At 46.2% G+C, this 27,500-nt stretch overlaps 3 protein-coding genes and 1 pseudogene across 3 annotated transcripts in view; 1 reads left to right on the forward strand and 3 right to left on the reverse strand.

The window, feature by feature from the left end:
* Positions 1-27,500, reverse strand: part of LOC128444042 (NLR family CARD domain-containing protein 3) — an 86,930-nt gene that overhangs the window by 10,732 nt on the left and 48,698 nt on the right. Inside the window, exon 14 of the mRNA XM_053426336.1 lies at positions 12,037-12,210. Within this exon, the coding sequence (XP_053282311.1) occupies positions 12,037-12,210 (174 nt within the window). The remainder of the gene's footprint in view (positions 1-12,036; positions 12,211-27,500) is intronic.
* On the reverse strand, positions 83-7,908 carry LOC128444285 (spatacsin). The gene is made up of 9 exons (XM_053426680.1): positions 7,689-7,908; positions 4,285-4,583; positions 3,900-4,178; positions 3,618-3,818; positions 2,859-2,966; positions 2,375-2,540; positions 1,839-2,053; positions 781-1,570; positions 83-352 (listed from the first exon to the last, which is right to left on the reverse strand). Exons 5-9 carry the CDS (start codon positions 2,937-2,939, stop codon positions 204-206), a joined length of 1,401 nt encoding a protein of 466 aa, XP_053282655.1. The 5' UTR covers positions 2,940-2,966; positions 3,618-3,818; positions 3,900-4,178; positions 4,285-4,583; positions 7,689-7,908; the 3' UTR covers positions 83-203.
* Positions 5,137-8,565, forward strand: LOC128444016 (zinc finger protein 277). The gene is made up of 10 exons (XM_053426303.1): positions 5,137-5,164; positions 5,595-5,677; positions 5,800-5,891; positions 6,132-6,242; positions 6,431-6,563; positions 6,761-6,831; positions 6,939-7,035; positions 7,320-7,362; positions 7,712-7,886; positions 8,011-8,565. Exons 1-10 carry the CDS (start codon positions 5,137-5,139, stop codon positions 8,189-8,191), a joined length of 1,014 nt encoding a protein of 337 aa, XP_053282278.1. The 3' UTR covers positions 8,192-8,565.
* LOC128444017 (asc-type amino acid transporter 1-like) lies at positions 19,827-25,570 on the reverse strand (annotated as a pseudogene).

The following is a 27,500-nucleotide window of genomic DNA, read 5'->3' on the forward strand; positions in this document are numbered from 1 at the left end:
CATCTATCTATCATCTATCTATCATCTATCTATCTATCATCTATCTATCTATCTATCTATCATCTATCTATCCATCTATCTATCTATCCTCCGTTTCTCCTTCTTTCCGTAGTGTCCTCGGGCAAGACACTGAACCCCACATGGCTCCTAACGTAAAGAGGACCTGTATGAATGTGTGTACTTATACCTTTGAATGTGTGTACTTATACCTTGGAGAGCTGGTAGAGGCTCAGGACCTGTTTGCAGTAGTTGTTGCCATGGCAGCACTGATCCACCAGTCGCTGCAGCTGGGCGGCGACCTCGTCTTCAGGGGGCGGAGTCATGGCGAGCGACAGGCTGCCGAACGATGACGCTGGATCAGAGAGGAGACGCATCACTTCCTGTTTTTACTAAACCGTGATATTCTTAAAATCTTTAAATGTAAGTATTTAGAATACTTTGTAAACAGCTACAGAGAAATACAACGAGTCATTGAGAGGAGCCGTGGAGGGAAAGTAACTAAGTACATTTGATCAAGTACTACATAAAGTAAGGTACAAGAAACTAAACATTTAACTTATGCATTTCCCTTTTATACTTCTTTATACTTCTACTTTATAGCATATTTATTGATTCACAACATTTACATTGAAGATTTAGTTACTAGTTACTTTGCAGATTCTGATTATTTACACAGAATATTGTAAACTACCGAACAGTGGATAAAGTTAGTTCAAAGGAACCAGCTGCAGGATGTGTTGTTCTTTATGAAGAAACTCATGAATAATGAATGAGGCGTACAGGGGGTGATGCTCCTCCTCGGCGGCGCCTCTGACTCCTCCTCCTTTGGGGCGGGGCTCAGTTCTCCGGACGCCAGCCCTCGGCAGCGCAGCACCACCCACACGTCTGGGTGGTGCAGACAGAAGTAGCGGCAGACTCGGCTGGCTTCATGGATACTGCCGTCATCTAATAGCTGACCAATCAGTGAAGCCAGAACTCTCCTCTCCTCGGAGTTGATGTCCTGCTCCTGCTGCTCCTCCTCCTGCTCCTCCTGCTCCTCCTCCTGCTGCTCCTGCTCCTCCTGCTGCTCCTCCTGCTCCTCGGAGCGACCCGGCAGTCCGTCCAGACAGAGGCAGGTCTCCGTGTTCAGAGCTGATATGTTGGAGAAGGAGAACTCCTTCATGAGAACTTCATACTTGTTCATTTCCGGTGCGACGGCGGGCGGCGGCAGGTTGAAGACGCTCTCCTGCTCCATGGCCACGGCGAGGACGTGTTGCCGCACCCGGCTGATCCAAAGCTTCTTCTCCATGCTCTCCAGCTGGTCGATGGGAGTCGGGCTGAGCTGGGAGAGCCAGTGAGCGGCGAGGCCCAGCAGGAGGCAGCGCTCCTGGACGTCCAGCAGCTCCGTCTGAACGTCTGCAGCTGCTGAGGAATCTGAGGCTTCAGCCTGCGACAAGAAGAAACAGGAGGCTGATCCTGGATCAGTGCTGTCGCTCTTCAGCTGCTCCTGACAACTCCTCCAGAAACTGACCCGGGTCTCCAACCTCCTCCACGTTGTCTTGGACTTCTGGGAGTTCATTTCCTGAAGGAGCTGAGTCAGAGAGAGAAATGTGATGAAACAAACGTTATGTATCAGAGTTAACAGCCAGCCACCAGGGGGCGTACGAGCTGTCTTGGGTTCACTTTTGGGAGCTGACATGTCGTCCATCGTAATTTACAGTCTGTGGTTTAGAGCTGACGGTGGATCTGGAGTTAAAGTTCAGGAAATCTAAGAAGTATAAAGTCAAATCTAAATGTTTCATGTCAATCGTGATGATAAAAATACAAAATGTCTGTGAATTACGATGATGTCATCAGACCTGGCTGAGCAGCAGGTGGTGGACGGGCAGGTCGGCCAGCAGCGCCACCTTCCTGGCCTGAGTGTAGCGCCCCCTGGCCTGCAGAGCGTCCACAGCAGCCTGGAACTCCTCCTGCTGGACAGAGGGTGAACTGCACTGAAGCAGCCTGGGAGACAAGCTGACGTCTGAGCCCTGCAGCAACTGACTGAGCCGCGACAGCTTCCTGAAGTCTGGACCTACACACAGACACACACCGGAGACACAAACACACACCAGAGACACAGACACACACCGGAGACACAAACACACACCAGAGACACAGACACACACCAGAGACACAGACACACAACCAGGACAAAACAAATCCATTGAAACAGGGATGTGTTTCTAGACTACAGCAAAAAATTAAATTTACTGTGACGTGTCCTGATTTAATCGACCAATCAGAGGTCAGAACATCTCACCAGCTGGAGGAAACCACTTTGCTGAGGGGGGGATTCACTGTGGATTCAAACGTCTCCTGATCTAAGACATTCGGACATGTTCTAAACTCTCACCGTTGGACTTGAGGAGCTTGTCCACGTCGGCCAGGAGCTGCAGCAGGCGGTGGAGGTCGTACTGGGAGGAGCAGCGCTGCAGCATCGTGAGGAGCAGCACCGAGGCCTGGCTCTCCACCCACTGCAGGGGGAGTCCACCAGGGGGCACCGGCCCACGGTTTCTCAGCTGCACCGGCAAAGGAAAAGCAACAGATGAAAGAGGAATAGTTCAGTGTCTGTTGTGAACGTGTGTGTTTGTAATGTTGTGTTCTCTCGTCATGTGTTGATGCTTTAGAATTCTTCTTCTGCATCAGTGAGTCGTCCTCGTTCTTTGTGTTCATCCTACCTGGTTGATCTGCACTGAAGCTGCATCCATGACCAAACTGATTCTGTGTCAGTGTTTTTGATCAAATAAAAATGATGATTTAAGCCTAAATGTATTCTGTGAATAACCCTGGTGATGAGCTGATGGTGTTGGTCTCCTCAGCTCGATGGTGGAACTCACAGTGATCAGCGTCCTCTGGAAATCCAGCAGCTTCACTTTGGCCTCGGAGAAGTTCCTGTAGTCACAACACAGCTCGAACATCCTGAGCACCAGCACCAGGGGGCAGTCCTGAGAGAGGAACGTTAATGACCATTATCAGGTTCATTCGATCTCATAATCATCTGACCATCAAGATGAATAAGACTCAAGTAAGAAAGTTATGAAATCGGATAAAAGAGAATAAATTTGTACATAAACATTCGAGTGATTAAAAGAAAAACAGTCAAATCCCTGAAGGTCGAGTCAAGAAGAAATTGGAAAAACTTTTATCCCCAAATTCAATAATATGACTCTTTTTTTAGAAATATCCCCTGGATGAAAAGATGAATTTCATTCTTGGAGAGGAGCAGAGTTCCCTGGCAAAGTCCTCGGGGAGGAAATATCAGACTACATTAAATACAGTTCTGAGGATGGAGCTTTAATCCAGTTTGTATAATCTTAAGAACCAAGTTTCATGACTTTCATCTGACCCAGATATAAACTCCAGGAACAAACCAGTGTCAAAGCCTCAGGCTTAAAATGTGATGCCCGTCTATTAGTAGTGTTACAGTACAGGTGCATTCTTCTTATTGGGGTGTTTCAAGCATCTGTACCGTAATACCTCAAGTAGACAAGCATCACATTTCAATCTGCAGACCCACAGTCCCTTGTTTCAGTCAACATCCGTTGTCCTGTGTGTTGTGATTGTGTCTCTGTGTTGTGGCGTGTGCAGTTTTTTACCCTCTGGAACAGAGCGAAGCCTCGTAGGAGGGGCCTGACGTGGCCCCGCCCCAGCAGCGTCCTCCAGATGATTGACAGGTCGTGCAGGGTCCACTCGTGGTGCTGTGGGGCTTCGAGCAGGTGGGCGGTGGCTTCACTCAGTGTGACATCATTCACAGAGGTCAACACCCACGCACACAGGCAGGGCAGCAGCTCCGCCCCCTGTCAATCAAACAGTGTACAACAGCGACATTTCTTTAACAAACATCACAGTGATTGAACTATTGGATTGTTGTTATTTACCTGTTGACAGGCAGCCAGCACAGCCAGTGTGGGGCAGCGTTGCACCAGCGCCTCGTGCAGCAGGAACCTGCAGGGCGACGCCTCCTCCTGGCTCTGCAGCAGGACCTGGAACAGCTCCCTGAGGGGCTCCGGACCCCCAGAGGCCTTCTCTGTGCTCCCACACTGCGGCTGCTCCTCAGATCCACTGCTCCTCCTCTGACGGTGCAGCTGCAGCTCCTGGAACGCCAGGCTCAGGTGGGCCTGGAGGGCGGGGCCAAACCGAGCCACCAGTGACCTCACCTGGAGGAGGAGGGTCAAACGGAGGTCACATGACACGAGACATTACACCAGTTTGATGGTGAGGGTTTCTACACTGACATGTTAATGTGAGGAGTTGTGTGTTCACCTGCTGGGGCGGGAAACTGTGCAGCTCAACAAACAACAGGAAGTGGACAAACTGTCCGTCATTGGCGCAGTGGGCGGGGTAAACAGAGCTGAGCTCCAGACTGTGAAGCTGACAGAACTGAACTGGCACCGCCCACTCCTGAGACGCCTCATATGACGACCTGACACACACACACACACACACACACACACACACACACACACACACACACACACACACACACACACACACACACACACACACACACACACACACACACACACACACACACACACACACACACACACACTTATTTGTTCCTTAGAACAGGAACAAATAAGCTGTTAGTATTTTATCTAAAAATTATTTCGCAAAATGTAAACAAATATAAACTGTAGCTTTACTCATGGAAACATCATAATAATTTGATAATTGGCACCTAACATCAGAAAACACCAACAGCAATAAATCATAAAATCATCACGGTGACACCTGCACAGACGTGAACCAGTTAAACCAACCACTGGAGCTGGGATCCACCTGCGTGACCTTTGTGTGACCAACATTAGGACCTTGTGTGAGGGAGTGAAGAGGTCAGAGGTCAGAGGTTATTTACACAGAAAGGAACCAGATCAATAAAAACACCAGAACCAAGAAAAAGCTCATGAACTGAGACGCACACAAAGACACACAACCTGAGGATCTTTAAACACGTCACATTGTTGATGTGGTGATTTCAGTTTGGCTCCAGGATCCTGTTCAGTGCCGTGATTTCCTTTGAGCGTGAACGGGTTAATTAACGACTTCTGTTAATCGTGTAGAACGAGACAAATTCAAACCAGTCGGGAGCAGAGGGACACACCAGTAGATCACATGGAATCTTCTCTGTGCAGCTCAGATGGTTTGTAACAGGATAACTGTTCACACTGGTCCTAAATATCATAAATCATATTGTTAAGCTGGTTTTCTGAAAACTTAATATATATTAATCACCAATAAAAAGCTCAAACTGTTATTCTGGGTCTTTGCTAAGAGTCTGGTAACATCACACATTATTCAAGGAGACGTCTCACTCATGAGTCTTGTAAGACTTTGGTTGTTTCATGGAGACAAAGGTGGAAACGTGAGCGAGAGAGAACAAGCTAAATCAAAGTAGAACCCAGTGAGGTTCCTCTGGTGAGAGTCAGTGGAGACGGCTTCATGCTGCTGACTCAGCTCCTCTCCTCTCTCAGGTACTTGTTCTACTGGAAAGTAGAATTTGTACTTACTCAATTTGGAATTTAATTGAAACTTTGTCTTCAAACGACTCTGAAAACAATTTGTTCTTCCAGAGAAACAAGAGAACTACTTCCTGCTGTGTGACGTTCTTCCAGAAGACCGACTCCTCCGAGAGAGGCTCCAACAGAAACGACTGGTGAGTCCAACCAATCAGATTCTGTGGATAAACACACACTCCCTGTCCTCGGGGTTTGGTTTAGGAGGAGGACTTCTTCTTCTTCTTCTGTGGTGTTTCCTCAGTGTGGTTTCTCTTGGCAGGAGGAGGTGCTGGAGCAGCAGCAGCAGGAGAGAGACGACGGCAGCTTCCAGCGTCTCTGCATGTTCTGCAGCGACGAGTTCGCTGGAAACAGGTTCTTCACATGAAGCTTTAAATAAAAACTCCTCCTGATGGAACATGAACCAGAAATACAAATGAAACATGAAATATATTGGTTATATTTCAGGATTTACTCTGAAAATCAGGGGAAAGAAATCCAGAATCTTCTTTTTCCATCAGAGCAGAACCGATGTTACATGAATATATTAAAATAATCTAGTAATAGATGTTTTAAATAAATATACTGTCAGTTATATTTATTGATCATCTCCAGGTCATCTCTGCTGAACCACATGGCCCGAGAACATTCCTTCAGCATCGGACTCCCGGACAACATCGTGTTCTGCAACGAGTTCCTGGACACGCTGCAGAACAAACTGGACAAGTAGGAATCAGACACGTTCCAATGGGTTTGATTATTGATTCATCATCTGTTCAATATCAGAAACTGATCACATCATGAATGACAGCTGATGCTCTGCAGATGTCAGGTCATTGTGTTAAGTTTAGAACAGATTTAATCAAGTGTTGTCTTCTTGTGTGTTAATGTTGTGTTGTGCTTCCTCTGCTCAGTCTGCAGTGTTTGTACTGTGAGAAGACGTTCAGAGATAAAACCACATTGAAAGATCACATGAGGAAGAAAGCTCATCGTCGCATCAACGCCAGCAACAGCGAGTACGACCGCTTCTACATCATCAACTACCTGGTGAATCAGTCTGAGGCTCAGAGTCCTCTTCCTCTGTTAAACTCACACTGTGGCACGTTGTCGTCTCTTTGTGTTGCTTCAATCAGACACATCTTCAATCAACACAAAGCTACAGACACATTCTCACTTGATCAGTGTCAGTTGTTATCTGTTGATCACAGCACCAGATACATTCTGATTGTTCCCTCTGGTGTCAGGAGCTGGGGAAGACGTGGGAGGAGGTGCAGAGCGAGGACGACCGCGAACTGGTCGACAACGATGATGACGAGTGAGTATCTTCATCAGGAGGCAGAGTTAGAACACGTAGAAAAGAAAGACGAGCAGATTCCGAGGAGGAGTGCGACACACTTCAGTCTGTGTCTGTGTCGTCCTCAGTGATTGGTCGGACTGGCAGGCTCACCCCCCGTCGGCTGTGTGTCTGTTCTGTGATTATCAGTCGGAGACGATGGAGCAGATCTACACACACATGAAGGTAAATCAGGAGGAGCTGAACCTGAACCACCTGCAGAACCAGAACCGCTCTGCTCCGAGTCCACTGACGTGTCCAGGACTTAAATATGTGTGAATATTATGAAGCAGGTTTGAATTCTGTTCACGACTTGATGTGTCGCACCTCAAAGGAAACTGAGACCTTGGTTTGTTTTGTTATCAGAATCTCAAATCCTCACCTCGGTCTTCATTTGATTTCCTGTTGTGTGATGAGCTTTACAACAACTGAAGCTTTGTGGGGTTTTGTTATTGTGTTGTTTGTTTCAGGACTCACACGACTTCGATCTTCACAAGCTGAGGACAGAACTCAGTGAGTGAAACATCAGCAACCTCCAGAACCTGCATCATCTGTGACATGAGATCTTTGTCTTCAGGCAGTTCAACAGATTACACAACTGTTTGTTCTTCTACACAAGAGAAGCAACAACAGTGTGTAGTCAGAAGAGAAGCAGGACACGAAACTCTTCAGTCCCTAAATCACAATGTGAAACCAAAACCAACCAGATCCACAGAAACTGAAGAGAAACACGTGAAGCTTCAGACTCGGATCAGAACTCGAGTCTTGATTCACAGATTCACAGACGATGCAGATTGAAATGCAGACGTTTGAATATTGATGAGACGCTCTGTGTTCACCTCTCGCTGTCTGCTCCTCTCAGACCTCAGGTTCTACCAGCAGGTCAAACTGGTGAACTTCATCCGGAGGCAGATCCACCAGAGCCGCTGCTACGGCTGCGAGGGGAAGTTCCTCTCCAGAGCCGACGTGCTGCGCCACATCGCGGCTGCAGGTCACGTGATGAAGCTGCCAGACGTGTCCACCTGGGACCAGCCGCAGTGCGTCCAACACCAGTTCATGTCTTCATGGTTCAGTTGTTTCCCAGTGGGGGGGGGGGGGGTCACTGCTCCTTCATCCTTATGAACTCAGGAGTGAACGTCTCTGTGGTCCTTCTCTCCTCAGGTATTACTTCCCCACGTATGAGAACGACGCCCTCTTGTGTTCGTTATCTGACAGTGACGAGGCTGAAAGTGAGGAGACGAGTCACGGCGAGGACGTCCCGGTGATCGCAGAGGACGTGTCCAACCTCAGAGCCCTGAGACAGACCAGCGTCCTCAACCAGCTGCTGAAGAAGAGAAGCTAGGACGAGGGACAGACAGCGGAGTGAAGACGTCTTCCTCTTTTCTTCTGGACTCTTCTTCACTCGCACTTTGTGAAAAGACAAACTGACCCGACGCAGCCGGAACGTGAACTTCAACACTTTACTTCACACAAATGTTCATTCAGTCAATAAAGAGGATGATCGTCATCAGAAGAACTTTATTACTTTCAGTACAAATAATACTGAGACCAGTGGAACCAGTAAGTTTGTCTGTTTACAAACGAGAATTCAGAACCAAACTAAAAGAGATGAATATGATTCTGTGTAATAAACCGTGAGGTTGAAACCTGGTCCAGGGTCAGTTTGTCTTCTACTGGTTCTTCACTGGTGAGATGTTCTGCTTCACTTTCCCGAGAGCAACCTGTCGGATGGTGGAGCCGAACTGCAGCGTACACACACACACACACACACACACACACACACACACACACACACACACACACACACACACATACATACACACAGTGGAGAAGATAAGGGATAATAGCCTATATAAAACCTGATATCTGATGGATCTTTTCTCAGAATGCATTTCGTCTGTGGTAGAACTTGTCTGTGGTAGGATGTGTCTGTGGTAGAATGTGTGTCTGTGGTAGAATGTGTCTGTGGTATAATGTGTCTGTGGTAGAATGTGTGTCTGTGGTAGAACTTGTCTGTGGTATAATGTGTCTGTGGTAGAATGTGTGTCTGTGGTAGGATGTGTCTGTGGTACAATGTGTCTGTGGTAGATCGTGTCTGTACCTTGGCGTCCCCTCTGAGGCCGGGCTGCAGGAGGTGGGGGAGCTTGGAGTTCCTGAACGGGACGTGGAGGACGTTGCTCTTCAGAGCTCTGAACACCTGAGGGACAAATAACAAGATGTTCATGCTCCTCAGGGACGACAGAGGACATCAGACATGTGGACAGGAGGAGGTGAGGAGGACTCTACTTCTTCACACTAAGTATTGATTTGATTTCCAGTATCAGACCAGTGAGGTCCCAGTGTGTGGCTCTATCTGTCCCAGTGCCGTCAGAGACTTATTGATGGCGTCTGCCTCCACCAGCCTCTGACCCTCAGGGTCAGTGTGCCGTCAGACCCGAGACCTGGTCTGAACCCTCCACCTCCAGCGCCACCACCAGGTGAGAGTGAGAACTGAAGAGGAGGAAGAGTGACAACAGATCAAACTTGTGATTCCATGTTGGTGCAAAGTGGATCTGCAGAACCTCTGAGTGACATCTTCCTGTTCTTCTCTCCCGTCTCCATGAAGCTGCACCAAGGACGAGATGTTTCCACCAGTTTGTTTGAAGAGGAAAGAAAAGCTGAGTCATGATTCCAGTGAAGTCGGTGGAAGGATGTTTATTGAGCATTAAAGCAGAGACAAGTAGAAACAGAACTTTTCTCTCTGAGATGTTTTTCTTCTCGTTACATCTGGTTTGTCACAGAGGAAATGATCCATGTGTTTGACTCATAGACTGAATATAAAGGCTTTGACTGGGATGTGCTGCTGTTATACTGCAGCGCCACCTGTGGGTCAAAAGTAGAAAAGCCACCACCGCTCTGCACCTGATGCAGAAATGAAAACGTCCCATTTTTAAGTCCAGAGTTTTGATCTTTTGTGTCAAAGACAAAAACTCTGATTTTAAACTCAAAGTGATTTCACTGTGTTGAACTTTGTGTTGAACTAAATCAATTTGTGACGTGAATCCAGGAACTTTAAGATCATAAACAAACATATACACACAATGTGGTTCTACACACATGGAGACACACTGAGGGACAAAGGTGGACAATAATAAAGACACACTTAAACACACTGTATGTGACTCTTTATAGAGGGTTTATATATTCTGCTTTAGTTGTGTCATTTCAATAAACACATTCTTCATGTGAATAAACACAATCGGAGCAGGAAGGTTGCTGGTTTGAATCCGGTTCAGATGGGGTCTTCCTGTGTGGAGTCTGCATGTTCTCCCCTTGTTTTCTCCAGGTGCTCCGGCTTCATCTCACAAACACATGCAGATTAGGGGTTGTGTAGATTGGAGACTACACACAAGCTGCTGCTGCTTCAGCCTCTGGATCCTCAGGACACAGCTCAGCCTCCGTCCACACACACTGTCCTCTTCACACTGTCCTCTTCACACTCAGCTCCACCCCTTCCCCCTCCACCTGTTGAGAGAAGAAGACATCAGTGTCACAGAGACTCACTTCATCAGCTGTGAGTCAGTGATGCAGCTCATCCAGTAGAAAGAGCAGCAGGGACTTCAGTCCTGTTCAGAGGTGGAGCAGCTTCCTCTCTGCTTCATGTTCACGTGTTGGAATGAACACGCTAAGAGCTCAGTGTGTGTCCTCTGCATGTCAAAGTGCAGAGTGGACACCTGAGAGGTGGATTTACTGCTGTTACAGGTGAAGCCATGTTTCACTGTGTGTTGATGAACATCTGCTTCTGACAAACTGGGACCAGAGGAGACAGATGGACCTCAGCAGAGGTTCTGCTCTGTATAAAGAGCTCCTGGTTACCATGTGATGAGGAGAGGCTTCAGTCCCACTGATCTCAGAGCTGTGACAAAGATCCACCTGATCAGTTCTTCACTGATGAAGTGAGAGGACAAACTGTCTCAGATCAGATGAAGACGACACCGTCTCTGTCCCTCGTGTGAGGCTGTCAGCTGTGGTCCAGCTTGTGTAAGTTACAGCGCCCCCTGGTGGCATCTGGTCAAAATATATTACGTGACCACGACATAATAACGTGTGAACGAGATAAATAACTCGAGGCCACGAGATCTGAATCTGCTGTTTACTAACAAGACGAGTGGAAGACAAGAAGACACACACTGTCTCACTGTCTCTGAGGACACACACTGACTCTGAGGACACACACTGTCTCACTGTCTCTGAGGACACACACTGTCTCACTGTCTCTGAGGACACACACTGTCTCTGAGGACACACACTGTCTCACTGACTCTGAGGACACACACTGTCTCTGAGGACACACACTGACTCACTGTCTCTGAGGACACACACATGGACCTGTCTCCAGGAAGCTGAGGTCCTCTGGTGCTTTGGGGACAGGATGAGTCTGGAGACATTGAGATGTTCTGGGTGAGTTAGAGATCAACTGAACCAACCAGACGTTGATTTAAACTTCCCTTATCCGTCCCTTTAAGGAGAGTGTGCACCACACAACAGTGTAGAGTCACTGTGGTCAGTGGGCGGAGCTTCTATACTGGTTGATCTCCAACTTAACCTGGAGCAGGTTAGCTGTCATCAGAAGTTACCATGGTGATTGACCTGGTTAAGAAGTGGACGAGCTTCGTAGAACTGAAAAAACTAAACTGAAGTTAACCTGATAACCACAAATCCTGCTTGGTAGCACAGACCCTGGATCTGTGATACTGACTGTGTTTAGTAACATACTGATGAAAGCAGCGTGGACTGACTCCAACCATCTACTGACCTCAGAGTCTCCAGTCGACAGGTTGGACTCTGCTGTAGATCAAGCAGCTCCTTCACTCCTGAGTCCTGCAGGTCGTTGAACCTCAGATCCAGTTCTCTCAGATGAGAGGGGTTTGACCTCAGAGCTGAAGCCAGAGAAGAACAGCTGATCTCTGATAGTCTGCAGTACCTCAACCTGGATAAAGAATAAAACTTAACTGTAAATTAAACTGAATTCAACTAAACTCAGTGTTCTAACAAGTAGCTTAATATTTAAAATGTCACAGATTAATGAATGAATGGATTCAAGTTATGTATGAAGAGGAATTATGTTAAATTAGAATGAAATGATAAATTAAGTATAAATGCGTTTTTATAGATATGAGATCTACAAAAGTCAGTCAGTGAACTGACCTCAGAGTCTCGAGTCGACAGGTTGGACTCTGTAGAAAACCACACAGCTCCTTCACTCCTGAGTCCTGCAGGTTGTTGTAGCTCAGATCCAGTTCTCTCAGATGAGAGGGGTTTGACCTCAGAGCTGAAGCCAGAGAAGAACAGCTGATCTCTGACAGTCTGCAGTCCTCCAACCTGGATAAAGAAATATGAATATTAGAATGTGTCCTCCTGTTGTTGTGGATCGTCATCATGTCAACACAGACTCTCAACATGCTGCTGACCTCAGTCCAGTCTGTGACCTGAAGATAAATATCAGATCAGACATGTTGGACCATTGTTTCATTCATCAGCTTCTTCTCTGTGTGTTGGTCACTGAGCAGGTTTGTGTAATTAAACACTGTTTAAAGTAGGGATGGCTCCTGATGTCACTTCCTGTTTGTTTCTATACTTATCAACTGTCCAACGTGTTTCAATAAGAATATGTCTTATTTTGAAAACCTGAGGAGGACGAGTGCTCGACCTCAGTCCACATGTTATTTACTGACACTTTCTTAGTGATCAGGAGCAGGTGAGTGCAGGTGAATGGAGTTGATGAGGTGGACGTGACTGACAGGCTGGGTGAGTGACAGATGACTGAGGGACAGTGAGCAGAGCAGAACTGAGACAATTTAAATAAATAATGACCCAATAAGAAAGAAAGTCTGAAAAGTGAAGAAGGATTTAAGGACCTCAGAGTCTCCAGTCGACAGTTTGGACTCTCCAGTCCAGAACACAGCAGCTTCACTCCTGAATCCTGCAGGTTGTTGTAACTCAGATCCAGTTCTCTCAGATGTGAGGGGTCTGACTTCAGAGCTGAGGCCACGACTTCACAGTGAGTCTCTGAGAGTCGACAACCAATGAGTCTGTAATTAAAGAAAATATCAAATCTGTGAGAATTAAATCAGAAAACACAACATTCATACAAAACGTGATCATGTGACCCTCACCCTGATAAATCCCCTCTTTGTTAAAAACTCCTCAAGAGAATCCTTTCAGATTTGGTTCAAGCGTTCATTCAGACTAACAGAGGAACTCATTAGATGCAGGTGTTCAGAGGTCAAAGGTCAAGAGCACAGAACATGTTCATGGCCTCTTGAACATGATATCTCAAGTCTGTCTTCAGGGGATTTCTTCACATTTTGACTCAAAGACAAACTGATTAGATTTCAGTGGTCAAAGGTCAAAGGTCACAGTGACCTTTGACTCCACATCTGATCTTATTGTTCTCACATGTACATGAGAACAATGAGAAAGTATATGTACATAATAATAATAACTGTATCACACACACACACACACACACACACACACACACACACACACACACACTGATTGAACATGTTATTGATCATGTCTGGACTCACTGAGCCTTCCTGCAGTTCCTCACAGCTGGGATCAGTCTCAGTCGACCCTGGTCTGATGTGTTGAACTCCCTCAGGTTCAACTCATCCAGAACCTCCTCTGACATCTGCAGCATGTAGGCCAGAGCTGAGCAGTGGATCTCAGAGAGTTCCTCCTCTGATCTGTTCTCTGACATCAGGAACTGTTTCATCTGCTGATGAACTGAGTGGTCGTTCATCTCAGTCAGACAGTGGAAGATGTTGATGCTTCTGTCAGGAGAAATGTCATCACTCTTCATCTCCTTCAGGTTGTTGATGACTCTCTGGATGATCTCTGGATTGTTCCCTGTCCGACCCAGCAGCCACCCTGAGATTCTCTGGATGATATCTGGATTGTTCCCTGTCCGACCCAGCAGGCCTCCTAAGACTCTCTGGTTGGACTCCAGACTGAGGCCGTGAAGGAAGCGAACAAACAGGTCCAGATGACCATTTGTACTGGTGAGGGATTTTTCCATGGTTCTCTTCAGGAGGTCATCCAGGGAGAAGGTGTCTGTGTTCCCATATGTTCCTAAGAAGTTGTTGAGTTCTTCTGTGTTCCTCTTGGTGTAACAGTGGAACATGTAGACTGCAGCCAGAAACTCCTGAACGCTCAGATGAACAAAGCAGTAGACTGATTTCTTGAAGACAACACACTCTCTTCTGAAGATCTCAGTACAAACTCCTGAGTACACCGAGGCCTCTGTGACATTAAGACCACACCGCTCCAGGTCTTCTTGGTAGAACATGATGTTTCCTTCCTCCAGATGTTTAAGTGCCAGCCTCCCCAGCTTCAGGAGAACATCTCTGTCAGTCCTCTTCTTACCGTACTTGTTGTTCTTCCTCTTTGTCTGAACGAGCAGGAAGTGTGAGTACAGGTCAGTCAGGGTCTTGGGCAGCTCTCCTCTCTGGTCTGTGGTCAACATGTGCTCCAGAACTGTAGCACTGATCCAGCAGAAGACTGGGATTTGACACATGATGTGGAGGCTCCTGGACGTCTTGATGTGTGAGATGATTCTGCTGCACAGCTCTTCATCACTGAACCTCCTCCTGAAGTACTCCTCCTTCTGGGCGTCAGTGAAGCCTCGTACTTCTGTGACCCTGTCAACACATGCAGGAGGGATCTGATTGGCCGCCGCAGGTCTGGAGGTTATCCAGACAAGAGCCGAGGGAAGCAGATTCCCCCGGATGAGGTTTGTCAGCAGCACGTTGACTGATGACCTCTGTGTGACCTCAGACACAAGCTCCCTGTGGTTGAAGTCCAGAGAAGGTCTGCTTTCATCCAGGCCGTCAAAGATGAACAAAGGTTTACAGACAGCGAGCGTCTCTGCAGTGAGCTTCTGTAACGCTGGATGGAAAACATGGAGCAGCGTGAGAAGACTGTGCTGCTGGTCCTTCACCAGGTTCAGCTCCCTGAACGAAAGCACAGCCAGCAGACCCACATCCTGGTTCTCTAAACCCTCTGCCCAGTCCAGAGTGAACTTCTGCACCAAGAAGGTTTTTCCAACTCCAGCGACTCCGTTGGTCAGGACGACTCTGATGCTGCTCTGCTGGTCAGTGGAGGCTTTAAAGATGTCGTGGACCTTGATGGGAGTGTCCTGGAGGATCTTCATCTTGGAAGCCGTCTCAAGCTGCCTCACCTCATGTTGAGTATTAACCTCTTCACTCTGTCCCTCTGTGATGTAGAGCTCAGTGTAGATCCTGTTGAGGAGGGTTCTACTTCCTGTTTCATCACTTCCTTCAGTCACATGTTCACATCTCCTCCTCACACTGAGCTTATGTTCATCTGAAACCTCCTGCAGACCACGATCTGCTGAAAGACAAGAAACAATGTGAGAGACAGAGAATCTGAGAATCTGCTGATTGTTTTCATCAGATACAGAAAAACTACAGAAAATAAAAGCTTTTTAACTTTGTGCTTTTCTAACGATGTTAAATGTTGATGCTGTATGAAGGAACAAAATAAAACCACATGTGCTGTTGTCAGAAGTGAAGACATCAGCAGACACATGTACAGTGCTGCTCTGACCGGCTGTCTGACCTCCAGCTCCTGTTCTGGATCTTTGTCCACACTGGGGACAGGAGGAGTCTCCTGAAGAACCAGACTGGTCCCAGTATGAGGTGATGCACTGTCTGCAGAACCAGTGTCCACAGCTGGTGGAGACTGGATCCTTCAGGACGTCCTGACACGAAGCACAGCAGGACGACTGCTCCTCCTCAGAAACATGACTCCTCTTCCTCTCCCTGTGAAGACATGTCCTGATAACTCACATGTCACAGTCACAGGTTGTCATTACTTCTGTCAAGGAGGTTTTGTTTTCACCCAGTATGTTTGTGTGTTGGTTGGTTCGTTAGTGGGATTATAAAAAACAACAGATTACCAGTGAACTTGGTGGAAGGTTGTGGTCTGTGAACCAGATCGGGGGGGGGGGGGGGGGGGTCCTCTTTCACAGACATGTTCAGAGGACTGATGTTTACCAGTGTGTGGAATTTGGTGCAGATCCAAATCAGAATGAGTCTCTAGTGGATTTCAAAGTGGTTTCATAAGGAGCGTGTTGGTTCTTGGTGGAGGTCTGAGCTCTTTGAGTGATTCTGAGAGATTAGTCACCAACTTCAATGAAGCTGTGTCCTAATGCAGGGGCCACACTAGAGGAAACTAGATCCTCTTCAGAGCAGGTCCCAGTAGAAACAGTCTCTTACTCTGTGGGTGAGGGTCCAGGTTCTTTACTGAAGTTTGGTGGATTAGGTCCTTTGGACCAGTCACTCTTCAGAGACAGACAGCTGGACCCTGGAGACTCTGCTCTCAGTCTCTGGTCCTGACCTCTGCAAACACAAACATGTTTTTATTCAGAACACATCATTCACTGGTTCATTCTGTGAGGATTCAGTTTGGAGCTTCACATGTTTGTAGCAGGTCTCTTACTTTGTGGTTGAGGGTCCAACTTGCTCTGAAGTGTCCTCGTCCATGTTGCACCGGCTGCGGCTCAGTTGTGGTTCAGGCCACGCTGCTCTTCTAGATATTCAAGGTCTGGTCTATTTCCTCTGGTTCTGTGCTCAGTTTACAGCAGAACACAGTGAAATGATCTTTCACACCAGTTTCAATGTTTATCTGTTCAAAACGTCACAAACACAAATATTTGCAACACTTCCTGTAGCCGACCCATTTCAAAATAAAAGCACTCCAGCGTTTCTGTCGACTGAATCAATTCATTTTTTATTAATGTTTTATTGTGAAATAGATGCAGGGCTTCATAGTTTTTAGTACTGGTATTTATTTGAGTACACAGGAGTACTTATATACAAGGAAATACAGTGATCACATCAGAAACCTCAGGAAGGACAAGAGTCTCTCTCTCTCTCTCTCTCTCTCTCTCTCTCTCTCTCTCTCTCTCTCTCTCTCTCTCTCTCTCTCATTTCCTGATCTCCACTCAAACCAATCAACTACATTAAAGTTAATTAATAAAAGCTTGTAAAAGTTCATGTGACCTTCAACCCCCGGCCACTAAGAGAAGAAACTCAACATCTAGAATCATGTTCACGTCATAAAGGCTGGAAATGAATCACAGAACTTTATAGACAGTAACACTGAGAGCACATCAGTCACAGCTTGAAGCAGCCTCTGTGTCTCCACTCAGTTCTATGGCTTTGTGCCCAAATGAAGGTCAAACACAAGCTCTTCAACTTTATATTCACTTTAAAACTCACACAAAACCAGTATGAAGTTATATGTGTGTGTGTGTGTGTGTGTGTGTGTGTGTGTGTGTGTGTACCTGGCTCAGCAGGTCGATGTCCCTCACACCTCAGCCAGTGAGTCCAGAGCTTTACTGGGATCCACAGTGAAGACTCTGGACTGGTTGGTGACCACTGCTGTAACGTATGATTGTGAAAACACGTTGTGTTATTAAACACTTGATGAACAGATGAAGATAAAAAGTGAAACTGTGAGTTAACTCTGTTAATTAGTCCTTTGAAGGCTCTTTGATCCAGACCTGCTGTTCACATCTGTCTCTGGGATCCGATCACATGACGTCTGTCACCAGGTGTGAACTGACAAACTTAGAGTCATGTGATCAGCAGACGGATGTTAACAGCAGGTGTGAGAGTGAGACAGTGAAACTTTCAGAAAGTTGTGTTCACACTCACCTGCTCACTTTCCTTCCTTCTGCTCGTCCAGGTGAAAATGGAGTCTGACCGCTCCCTGTTCTCATGCTGCTCCTCCCTGTGGAACCAGTTCAATCTTGAAACCTCCCAGTTCAAAGTCCAGTTCATACCCATGAAGATGAACTGGTTCACAGTTCATGTTTTATCGTGATGTTATGATGTGGATAACAAACTTAGGATCATGTATTTAGTTAATAATGGACGGTGTGGGATCATGAATCCAGATCTTCACTTTCACACTGAGTCCTGACTGGGAGCGTCTCCAACAGGAGTCAGTCTCATCTGTCAATCATCACGTCTACACTTGTTTTCATTAATAACTGATTCAAACCAAACTGATCAGAAACTTGAACAAACGACTGAAACATCTTTACAAACATTTATTTAACTTCTACTCAGATTTAGTTTCTTTTGTTTTTGTTTAGCCCGTGTCCCATCTGCTAACATGGAGGAGGTGGGGTGTATGACCTATCCTGCAGTCTGCCACCAGGGGGCGACTGGCTTCAGTCCTGGGAGTCCTCATGTCATCCATCTTTAATCACTTTTGATTTACACACAGTTCAAATGCTTCGTGGTTTTGAGACACAGATTTTATTCAACTGCTCGAATCAGAAGAACAAATTAACACCAGAGACGTTTTGTGCTGAAACAAGTGAGTTTGGATTTTAACTCTTTTCACAATAAACCTGTTTTCCATTCAAACACAAACATCTGAGCAGGAACATCCACTGCTATGGTTTGAAACACGTCTCACACAAATCTGTTTGAACATATCCTCGTTTTTATTTATCAAATCAGTGTAAAAGTCTAAAATAATTATTGGACTAAGACGACGGGCTCGTGTTCAGGCTCAGTTAGAAACAACATGTGTCATGTGACACGTCTGTTAAATCACAGGTCAGAGGTCAGAGAGATTCAGGACGTGGACGCTTCTCTCTCAGTCACATACTTTAATAACATTAGACTTTTATTTTGTAAAAACACGACCTGTGAGAAAGTGTCTAGGTGTGTTCACAGTCAGTAGATCAGATGAAGGTGAGGTGAACACACAGCTACTGGGTTAACGGTTAACACACTCCATCTCGGGCACACAGCGCCCCCTGGCTGTTTACTGACCACAGCAACTTGTGTAGAAGACCAAAGTGCAAAATGCAAAACACACAACAAAAGGCACTCGCAACATATATTAAAGTCTAATATGGTGAATCAGTTAATAAACAATATTAAATATACATTTCCCCAGTAAAGGCCTTTTCACACCAAGTCACTTTACACATATTGTTCCAGTAGCTTCATCCTGAGCCAGTTAAAACTGGACTGAGCCCCTGATGACATCATCCCCAGGAGTCACATGACACACAGGATCAGATACTTTAGATTCTGAGGACGGTTCATTCCTCCATAGGTTCAGATCCTTGTTCTGGATTATTGAACCAGGTTCTAGGAGATAAGACGATGAAAATACTTTTTAAATCAGTGATTGGACGCGTCTGGATTTTCTTCATTAAGATGAATCTGAAGTTTTTGAAGACGGGGGAGACAAAGTCATATCATCACTACAGAACATGTCCGTTATTAAGGATTCATGTTTCTGCAGGATTTGGAAAAACTTCCATTTATCTTCAGCCGAATGTTCTGTTGTCAAGTTGTCACTAACACTGAGAAGGTAAATGATATCACTGCAGTTCTCAGATCCTTACACTGACTCCAGGTCTGTTAAAGACTTGAATTCAAAATACAGAATTAACTTTTGGAGGAAAATCGTTGTGAGTAAATCAAACTGCAGCAGAACTCAGCAGAAGTTCACAGCTTCATTTAAACATGATCAGACGCACTGAGGGCGAAACGTGATGGAACCACATCGGGACACTGTTCAGAGACATGTTGGGACACATTGGACACAAGTGTAAAGGAAGTTGTGCTGTTTATCCACACACAACAACTACGTGTGTGAAAATATTAATAATCACATGTGACTGCTTCAAACCAGCAGTGGGTAAATGTTGTCTGGACTTTCTGTGTAGTTAGTGTTTGAAGAGCAGCAGCAGGTTGTTGGGTCCGACTCGTTCAAACAGGAACATGTGGGAACATCCAGGCGAGGGGCGGGGCCTTGGTCGAGGGGCGGAGCCTGTAGAGCAGCAGGAGGCGGGACATGACGTATAAACTCTGCTGTGGAAAGATCAGTGTTGTTGTTTACAGCTCGTCCACAACGGAGTCGGCCCTCATCACCAGGGGCCGGTATTTCAAAATGATCCGACAGGATTAATCCACCTGGATTGGATTAAATCCTGATCAGATCCTAAAAACGGGTATTTCAAAGCAAATCTGATCCTGAAGATTCAGATTCAGATTTGGCAATCCAATCCTGCCTTTGATCCGGATTAAAAGCTGCTGTTGAGTATTTCAAAACTTAAGTGGGAAATCTGGATCAGTTTGATCCTAAAAATCAGGATCACCCTGATCCCACCTCAGAGGTGGATTTGAGGGAGATTACATGTTAAGATTTGAACAGTTGAAGTGTAACTGCTCCCAAAGTTCTTTGTTTAATACAACTAAGCTTCACTGCTGTTTGATCAATGTTTATTTCCTTTTCACGTTCCTTTTTTTTTTCTGCAAACATGCACGCTGTTCACTGCAATGCTTTAACAAATCAGCGTCAGAAGTGCAACACAGAATAAACATTACACTACTGCGTGTAAGTGACATTACAAACTCCAATTAACAAGGAATTATGAAGGAAAAACAATGTGATTTATTAAACAAACAGTGTTAAACTATGCAGTATACATTTCAGTCTTTTAACTGCTTTTTCAGCAACTGAATTCTTAACTTCACTTCTTCTTGTTTAAGAAGTGTTAGTTTGATTTGTTCATTTGTTAGAATTATTTGTCTCTGTCAAATGTTTTTATTCACATGCATTCAGCACACACACTTAATTTTCATAGCCAAAGCTCAAAAAGTAATGCCATTTGGAACAAGTCTGTGCAAGTCTCTTCCCACAGACATCTGTAAAGAAAATCTAATATTAAGGTTTTAGGGCTGTCCCCTTTGTTAACAACTGTTTCCTAAAAAGATATGTACAACACATTTTAAAATCTACACACAATGCCTTGCGAGTGAATGCATTCAAATGGACTGTGGACCGCGACATACAGACGCTAGCCTATTTACTAGCTTGTTAGCTCCTTAACACAGGAGTCAATGGAGCAGCGTTAGCTCGCATTAGCGCGAACTCTGCTTAATTAGAGATCGCCGAGCTCTTCTTTCAACTTTGTGCTGATTTACATAATTGGTTAACTCAATATAATGATTGCCTTTCATCTAGTCTGAGGACGCATCAACACTGGCTAAGATTATACTTTAATTCAGAGACAATAGTTGAGCTAGCTTCTCCTTTTTCTGTAAAATGTTGGCTCCATTTCCTGTTTCCTGTCTGTGATCCAGGGGGCGGGACGGATTTGGACATCCCAATCTGCCGGTATCAGGATCACTCTGATCCAATCCAGCAAAGTTTTGAAATACCGGGATAGATCAGGCTGATCCGTGGCTGAGGACAGGGGGATTTGGTTATCCGGATCATTCTGATCTGGATTACAAGTTTTGAAATACCGGCCCCAGAAGATCTGGAATCTCCTCGTGTTACCAAGTGGACGTCTTCGTCTTCTACGTGTCCGGCTCCTCTTCTTCATCCTGAGATGTTTGTGTTCTTCACGTTTCACGTCACGTGTTAGAAACCTCATCAACACGTCCACTCGCTCACTGGGAAGCTTCCACACATTGTCCTGCTGGTTCCTCACATGGACTCACTCTGACATGTTACACACATGTTACCAGGAGGCTGCAGGAGAAGATCCAGAACATGTCCAGAGACACTGACTCAGACGTGTCTGTTCCTCCAGAACATTTCAGGAACATGTCAGTTTGAAAGCAGCTTTAAATGAAAATAAAATAATCAAACGTTTAGAAACATTATCCTGAAGAAGATCATTTCCCTCTGGTTCCTCAGTCAGAAACACAGAAGAGAAGATGTAGATCAAACTTATCACGGTTTAGAAACATGTGGATATTTTGTACCAGACCTGATGCACACGTGTGTTTTCTGACTGTATTCAGATTCCTGACTCTGGATCTGTGTGGACTTGGTGTGAAAAGGTCTAAAGGCACAAAACACGTCGTCCAGTCGTGTTACACAAGAGGAACAAATTCCTCCAAAATGGGAATTAAAGTCATTTTCACAGTGTCGCTCTGTCGACATTAGATTTTTGTGTTTGTCGACTTAGTAAAAAAAGAGGAAAAGAAATAAAAAGTGCAGGCGGCCCGAGCACAAATAAAGAGTCTCAGAAGGTGAAAGGTCAAACCGGCAGATCCCAGAGCAGGAGCCGGTGTCTGGACTGGAAACATCTTCATGTATTCAGAAAAGAGTTTTAGGACAAACTGCTCCTGCGTGACGAGCGGTCAGTCCATTCTGAGGGGTCGGCGTTCTCGATGGGGTCGATCTGAGGAAAGACCACGAAGCACAACCTCTGGCCCACGTAGGTCGCCCTCTCTGCAGGAAGAGACAAGTCTCAAGTTACTGATCAGACACGTGAGGGACACTGAGAGAATCCAAACTGAGACTGGACCGGTCCTTAAAGAAACTGAATTCACTTCATGAAACCATTTATTTAAGGTCTTCTTTGATTTTCTTTGTTTGGTTCAAGTCCCATCAGCTAACATGGAGGAGGGGGGGTTAAGCACCAACACTTTAGCCAGATGTTTTGTAACTTCTGTGGGTTTTTCACAAACCTTTAAATGAACGAGTGTTTGAGAAACTCACCGATGAAGTTGTAGATACACTTTGGTTTTTCTCTCCAGTGAACACCCAGGAAGTAGACGGGGACGCCGGTGAGCATGATGACGAGGCCGACGCCACAAACCACCGGCTCCGAGTAGAGACTGAATCCCAGCAGCAGGGCCCAGAACATCAGGTAACACACAGGAACCAGCAGGTTCACCTGGAGACAACACACACACAGACACACACAGATATTCATTCACCGGTGGCCAGGCGCAGTGGGCGACGTGTCACCTCTCACAGTAGCTCTGCACCTTGATTGGTCGGTAGAGGTTGGGCTTCTTCCAGCGGTAGTACAGCAGGCCTGCGATGGTGACGCCGTACGACAGGTAGTTGATGAAGGACACGTAGTTGATGAGGTTGTGTGTTTCTCCGATGCAGAGAATAACGATGGTGGCAGTGCACTGCAAACACAGTCCACACAGACGTCAGGCACCTCGGTCCTAAATTCATCCACGTGTTTCGAAACGACTTTTACACGAACGAGAGAGAAAACAGGCGACAAAGGAACAAACTGCACAAAGACACAGGGAGCAGGGGGCGGAGCCTGTACGTACGCAGCACAGCAGGGCGGGGATGGGCGTGCAGTACTTATAGTGGATCATGGCCAGCAGGCTCGGCAGGTGACCCTCTCTGGCTCCGGAGAAACACAACCTGTGTTCCATGTCGCAGCTCCTCGGGCGACATGGAGGAGAAGTAGGCGATGTTGGTGAGCGTGTACACAAAGGTCACCAAAGAAATGGAAATGTAGATGGCACGAGGTAGATTCCTGAACCGAGGACCACACACACACACACACAGACACACACACCATGCACAGAGACAAAAAAATCAATCATCATGCATGAGAAAACACAAGAAATGAAGAAGAGGGAAACTTTACATTTAATGTCAAAATCTAATATTTACAACAAGCTCAGAATTCACTGCTTGTGTGTGTGTGTGAGAGAGAAAGAGAGAGAGAGAGTGTGTGTGTGTATGTTTATTTACAAATTAAGTGCTTGTGAAATTTTCTTCATTTTACAAAAAACACTTATTATTCAAATAAATAAACAAAAGTGCTGCTGTTAAAAAAACCTCAGTCTGTTAAAAAGTGTGTAGAGGACAGCTCATTGTTGGTGACGGTGCAGAGGATGTCATTAAAACACCAAATTCTTTTAAAAGACTCGAGATCAGATACCATTGTGTAAAAACTGAACTCGAGTCGGAGTCTGGCCCGGAGGTTTACCCCCCCCACCCCCCCCTCCGCTTCCTGCCCGTCTCTGTTCTCGACCCTGCTCTTCCTACTAATGTAAATGTCCATCTTGGCCTCACCTGAGAGGTGGTTCAGGAGCTGCCACTTATCTTTATCTGTTTTGTTGTAGGCAGCTCCCATGATAAAAACCTTCTCAGTAAAAGTGACGTTAAAATCACTAAAAACCTTCTCAGTTAAAAGAGTGAAGAAACTTGTCAGTCTCTTGCACTCAGTAAAAACGTGATAAATTGTTTCACGCAGGTCACAAAATGGACACTTGTTAAGAACGGTGGGATTAAGAATAGAAATAAAAGCGTTGGAAGCGACGGCGCCGTGTAAAATTCTCCACTGGAGGTCGCTGTTCTTTTCTTGAGGGGAGGTTTGTATAAAATCCTCCACTGTGGGCTGGGTCCATGCTCCCCCCACCTCTGTGACCACACAGTGGGGGGTCTGTTGCTCAGTCCGGTCTGGTGGATGCTTTTCACACAGTTTCTGTATATTGTCTCTTTGTCTATTTTGTGTATTGTCAGTTTGTGTGTGTTTATTTCAGTTAGTAGGGGGCCGGTCTTTTCTCCCAGGCCTGGGCTCAGGATAATATCTGGATAGGGGTCTGCAGCCTCTGGTGTGATTTCCCCCCTCTGATAGACCCTCAGGAGGTCCTTTTCCTGGATGGAGAGCCTCTGGGTCCAGAGCTCCAGGATCCTCTGGGCCATCCGGGAAGACTGCAGCCCCAGCAGGGAGCCCAGGGCCTGGGCGTTGTTGAGTGCCGGCCCCACTGCATCCACCAGCTGCTGTAAGGTCACCGCTCCAGACCGGGTCAGCGCCGCCATAAGGCCGGGTGTTGTTGTGCCGCTGACGTCCAGTCTGGCTCCATTCACGAGTGGTTCTCTCAACAACCAGTACAGAGAGGCTGCTTTTTGACACCTTTTTTTGTTAAAAAGGGCCCATGATTTAAAAACACCTTGATAAAAAGGAGGCAACCCACTTAACTTTAAGAATTTAGAATCTGTTAAAAACAGAGCATCATCCAACTCCAGGTTATTGGCACGCCTAAGGATGCTGCTGGCCACATCTCTCCACACCAGATCTGCTGGACCTGTGAGGTACTTTTTAATGAATTGAATTCTAAAAGTTGCAGTCCGGCTGGCCAGGTGGACGAGGCCTTGTCCCCCCTCCTCCCTGGCTAAAAACAGCACCCCCTGTGGCACCCAGTGTAGACCCCCCCAGAAAAAATCCACCATTTTCTTCTGTAAATTGGAAAGCAAGCCAGGGGGGGGTTCCACACACATTAGGTGGTGCCACAGTTGGGATGCCACAAGATTATTTAAAACCAGTACCCTCCCTCTAAGAGACATTTTTGGGAGCAGCCATTTCCATTTTAACAGTTTGTTTTCTATTTTTTCTGTTACTTTCTCCCAGTTCTTCTTACGTATATCTTCGTTTCCTAAAAACACCCCGAGGTACTTTATGCCCTCCCTCTTCCATTTCAGGTTTTGGGGGAGAACTGGGAGACCTCCAGGCCACTCCCCGACCGCGAGGGCTTCGCTTTTTTTTCCAGTTGACCCTCGCGGCCGATGCCACGCTAAAATCATTTAAGATTTTGGCTAAAATATCTACATCCGTCTGGTCTTTAATAAAAACAATAAGATCGTCGGCGTAAGCCGATAAAATCATGTTGCCACTAAAACCAGGATAAAACACACCTTGAATGCTGGATCTTATTCTGCGGAGGAGAGGTTCCAGGGAGAGTGCGTAGAGCATCCCCGACAGAGCACAGCCCTGCCTGACACCTCTACCTACCCTGAAAGGAGCACTCAGACTGCCGTTGATCTTTAACACGCTCTCAACGTCACGGTACAGCACCTTGATCTTAGCTATGAAGCCAGCGCTGAACCCAAACTTCCCCATCACTTGCCACAGGAAGCTGTGTTCAACGCGGTCAAAAGCTTTTTCTTGGTCTAGGGAAATCAAGCCTATATCTACATCGAATGAACTGGAGACATCCAAAAGGTCTCGAATGAGGTGGACATTGTCCACCATGGACCTGCCGGGCCCGCAGTAGGTCTGGTCCCTGTGGATGACCTGCTCCATAGCCTTCCCCAGCCTGGAGGCCAGTGCTTTGGACAGAAGTTTGTAATCCACACAGAGCAATGACACAGGGCGCCAGTTCTTGATGTCCTGCAGGTTCCCCTTCTTCAGGAGCAGTGTGAGGACCGCCCTCCTGCAGGACACTGGCATGGAGCCAGACGCCAGACACTCATTAAAAACCTGTAAAAGATCGTGTGATAAAATGCCCCAGTAAGCTTTATAAAACTCCGGTGTCAGTCCGTCAATGCCAGGAGCCCGCCGTCCCTGCATGCCCTGCAGGGCGGTCAGCAGCTCCTGCATCCGGAGGGGGGCAGCGAGCTGTGAGTTGGACTCTTCTGAGATCTGAGGTAGTTCTTCACAGAACTCCTCCCTGCCTGTGTGTTCTTCCTCAGAAGAGTACAGCGCTTGATAAAAACTCACAGCCCGCTCTCTGATCTGGCTCCATCAGCCCTTCCCCTGTGTCTGAGAGCAGGATGTGGATTACTCTCCTCTGCCCGTTCTTTTTCTCCAGACTGAAGAAGTAACTAGTTGGAGCATCCATTTCACTGATGTTCAGGAACCGAGACCTGACTAACGCGCCCTGTACTTTACGTTCTAACAGGTCGGCTAAAGCCATTTTTTTTTCTTTGAGGTTTTCAATATAACCTCGATTTCCGGTGGACTCACTTAAATGTTCTAGTTCCACTATGTCGGTCTCTAGATCTTTCATAGATCGGGTGGCGTCTCTTGTGACATTGAGGGTGTGTTGTTGACACAATAAGCGTATTTCTGTCTTACCGTGGTCCCACCACTGCCTAAGATTACTAAACTCGCCCTTCCTCTGTCTAAAAACACCCCAGAAATACATAAAAACGTCTTTAAAATTCTTATTGAATGTTAAAACAGAATTAAAATGCCAATAGGCGCTCTTCAGTAAAACATTCCTGATAAACACATGACATAAAAGCAGGGAATGATCACTAAAACCAGCCGGCATGATGGCGCAGCTTTTAAAAATGTTAAAATGATGTTTAAAACAATACATCCTGTCTAACCTGGCTGAGGAGATCCTACTCTCTCTGATGTGGGACCAGGTGTACTGTCTGCAGTCTGGGTGCATCCTCCTCCACACGTCCACCAGGCCGTGAGAGCGGACCAGCTGCTTTAAGGCGTGCTGAGAGGCTGGATGAGGCTCTGCGTGGTTAAGGTCTAAAACCGCATCTTCAGTGCAGTTAAAATCCCCCCCCCCCAAGAATAAAAAATCCTCCATGGCACAATCATTAAGAATCTCACTTATTTTCAGTAAAAAGCTGCTTCCTCTCTGCACCGGTTGCTGGAGCAGAGACGTTAATAAAAACAGCAGTGAAATGGTGGAACTGAGCTTTGGCTAAAAGAAGCCTCCCCTGGATCACATGTTTGACCTCCAGCGAGTTCGGTTTAAAAGCCGTGGAGAAGAGGAAGCCCACTCCTGCACTCAGAGAAGTGTTGTGACTTAAAATGGCCTCCCCTCCCCACTCCCTCCTCCAGTCAGACTCATTATTAAAATCACTATGAGTTTCTTGTAAAAACATGACATCAATTTTTTTCATTTTCATAGTTTCATAAATACAGGTTCTTTTCTTTTGATCTCTTGCACCGTTCACGTTTAAAACCCCAACTTTAAAAACATCCATGTTGTTTAAAATGTTAGAAACAAAAACAGAAAACAATAAATTAATGAATACAACCATTGCTGTCCTTTCCATCACTGCTCAGTTGTCTCTTTGCTCTG

The sequence above is a fragment of the Pleuronectes platessa genome, chromosome 7 (genome assembly GCF_947347685.1).
Source record: "Pleuronectes platessa chromosome 7, fPlePla1.1, whole genome shotgun sequence".
In the NCBI taxonomy this organism is placed as follows: Eukaryota; Metazoa; Chordata; class Actinopteri; order Pleuronectiformes; family Pleuronectidae; genus Pleuronectes; species Pleuronectes platessa.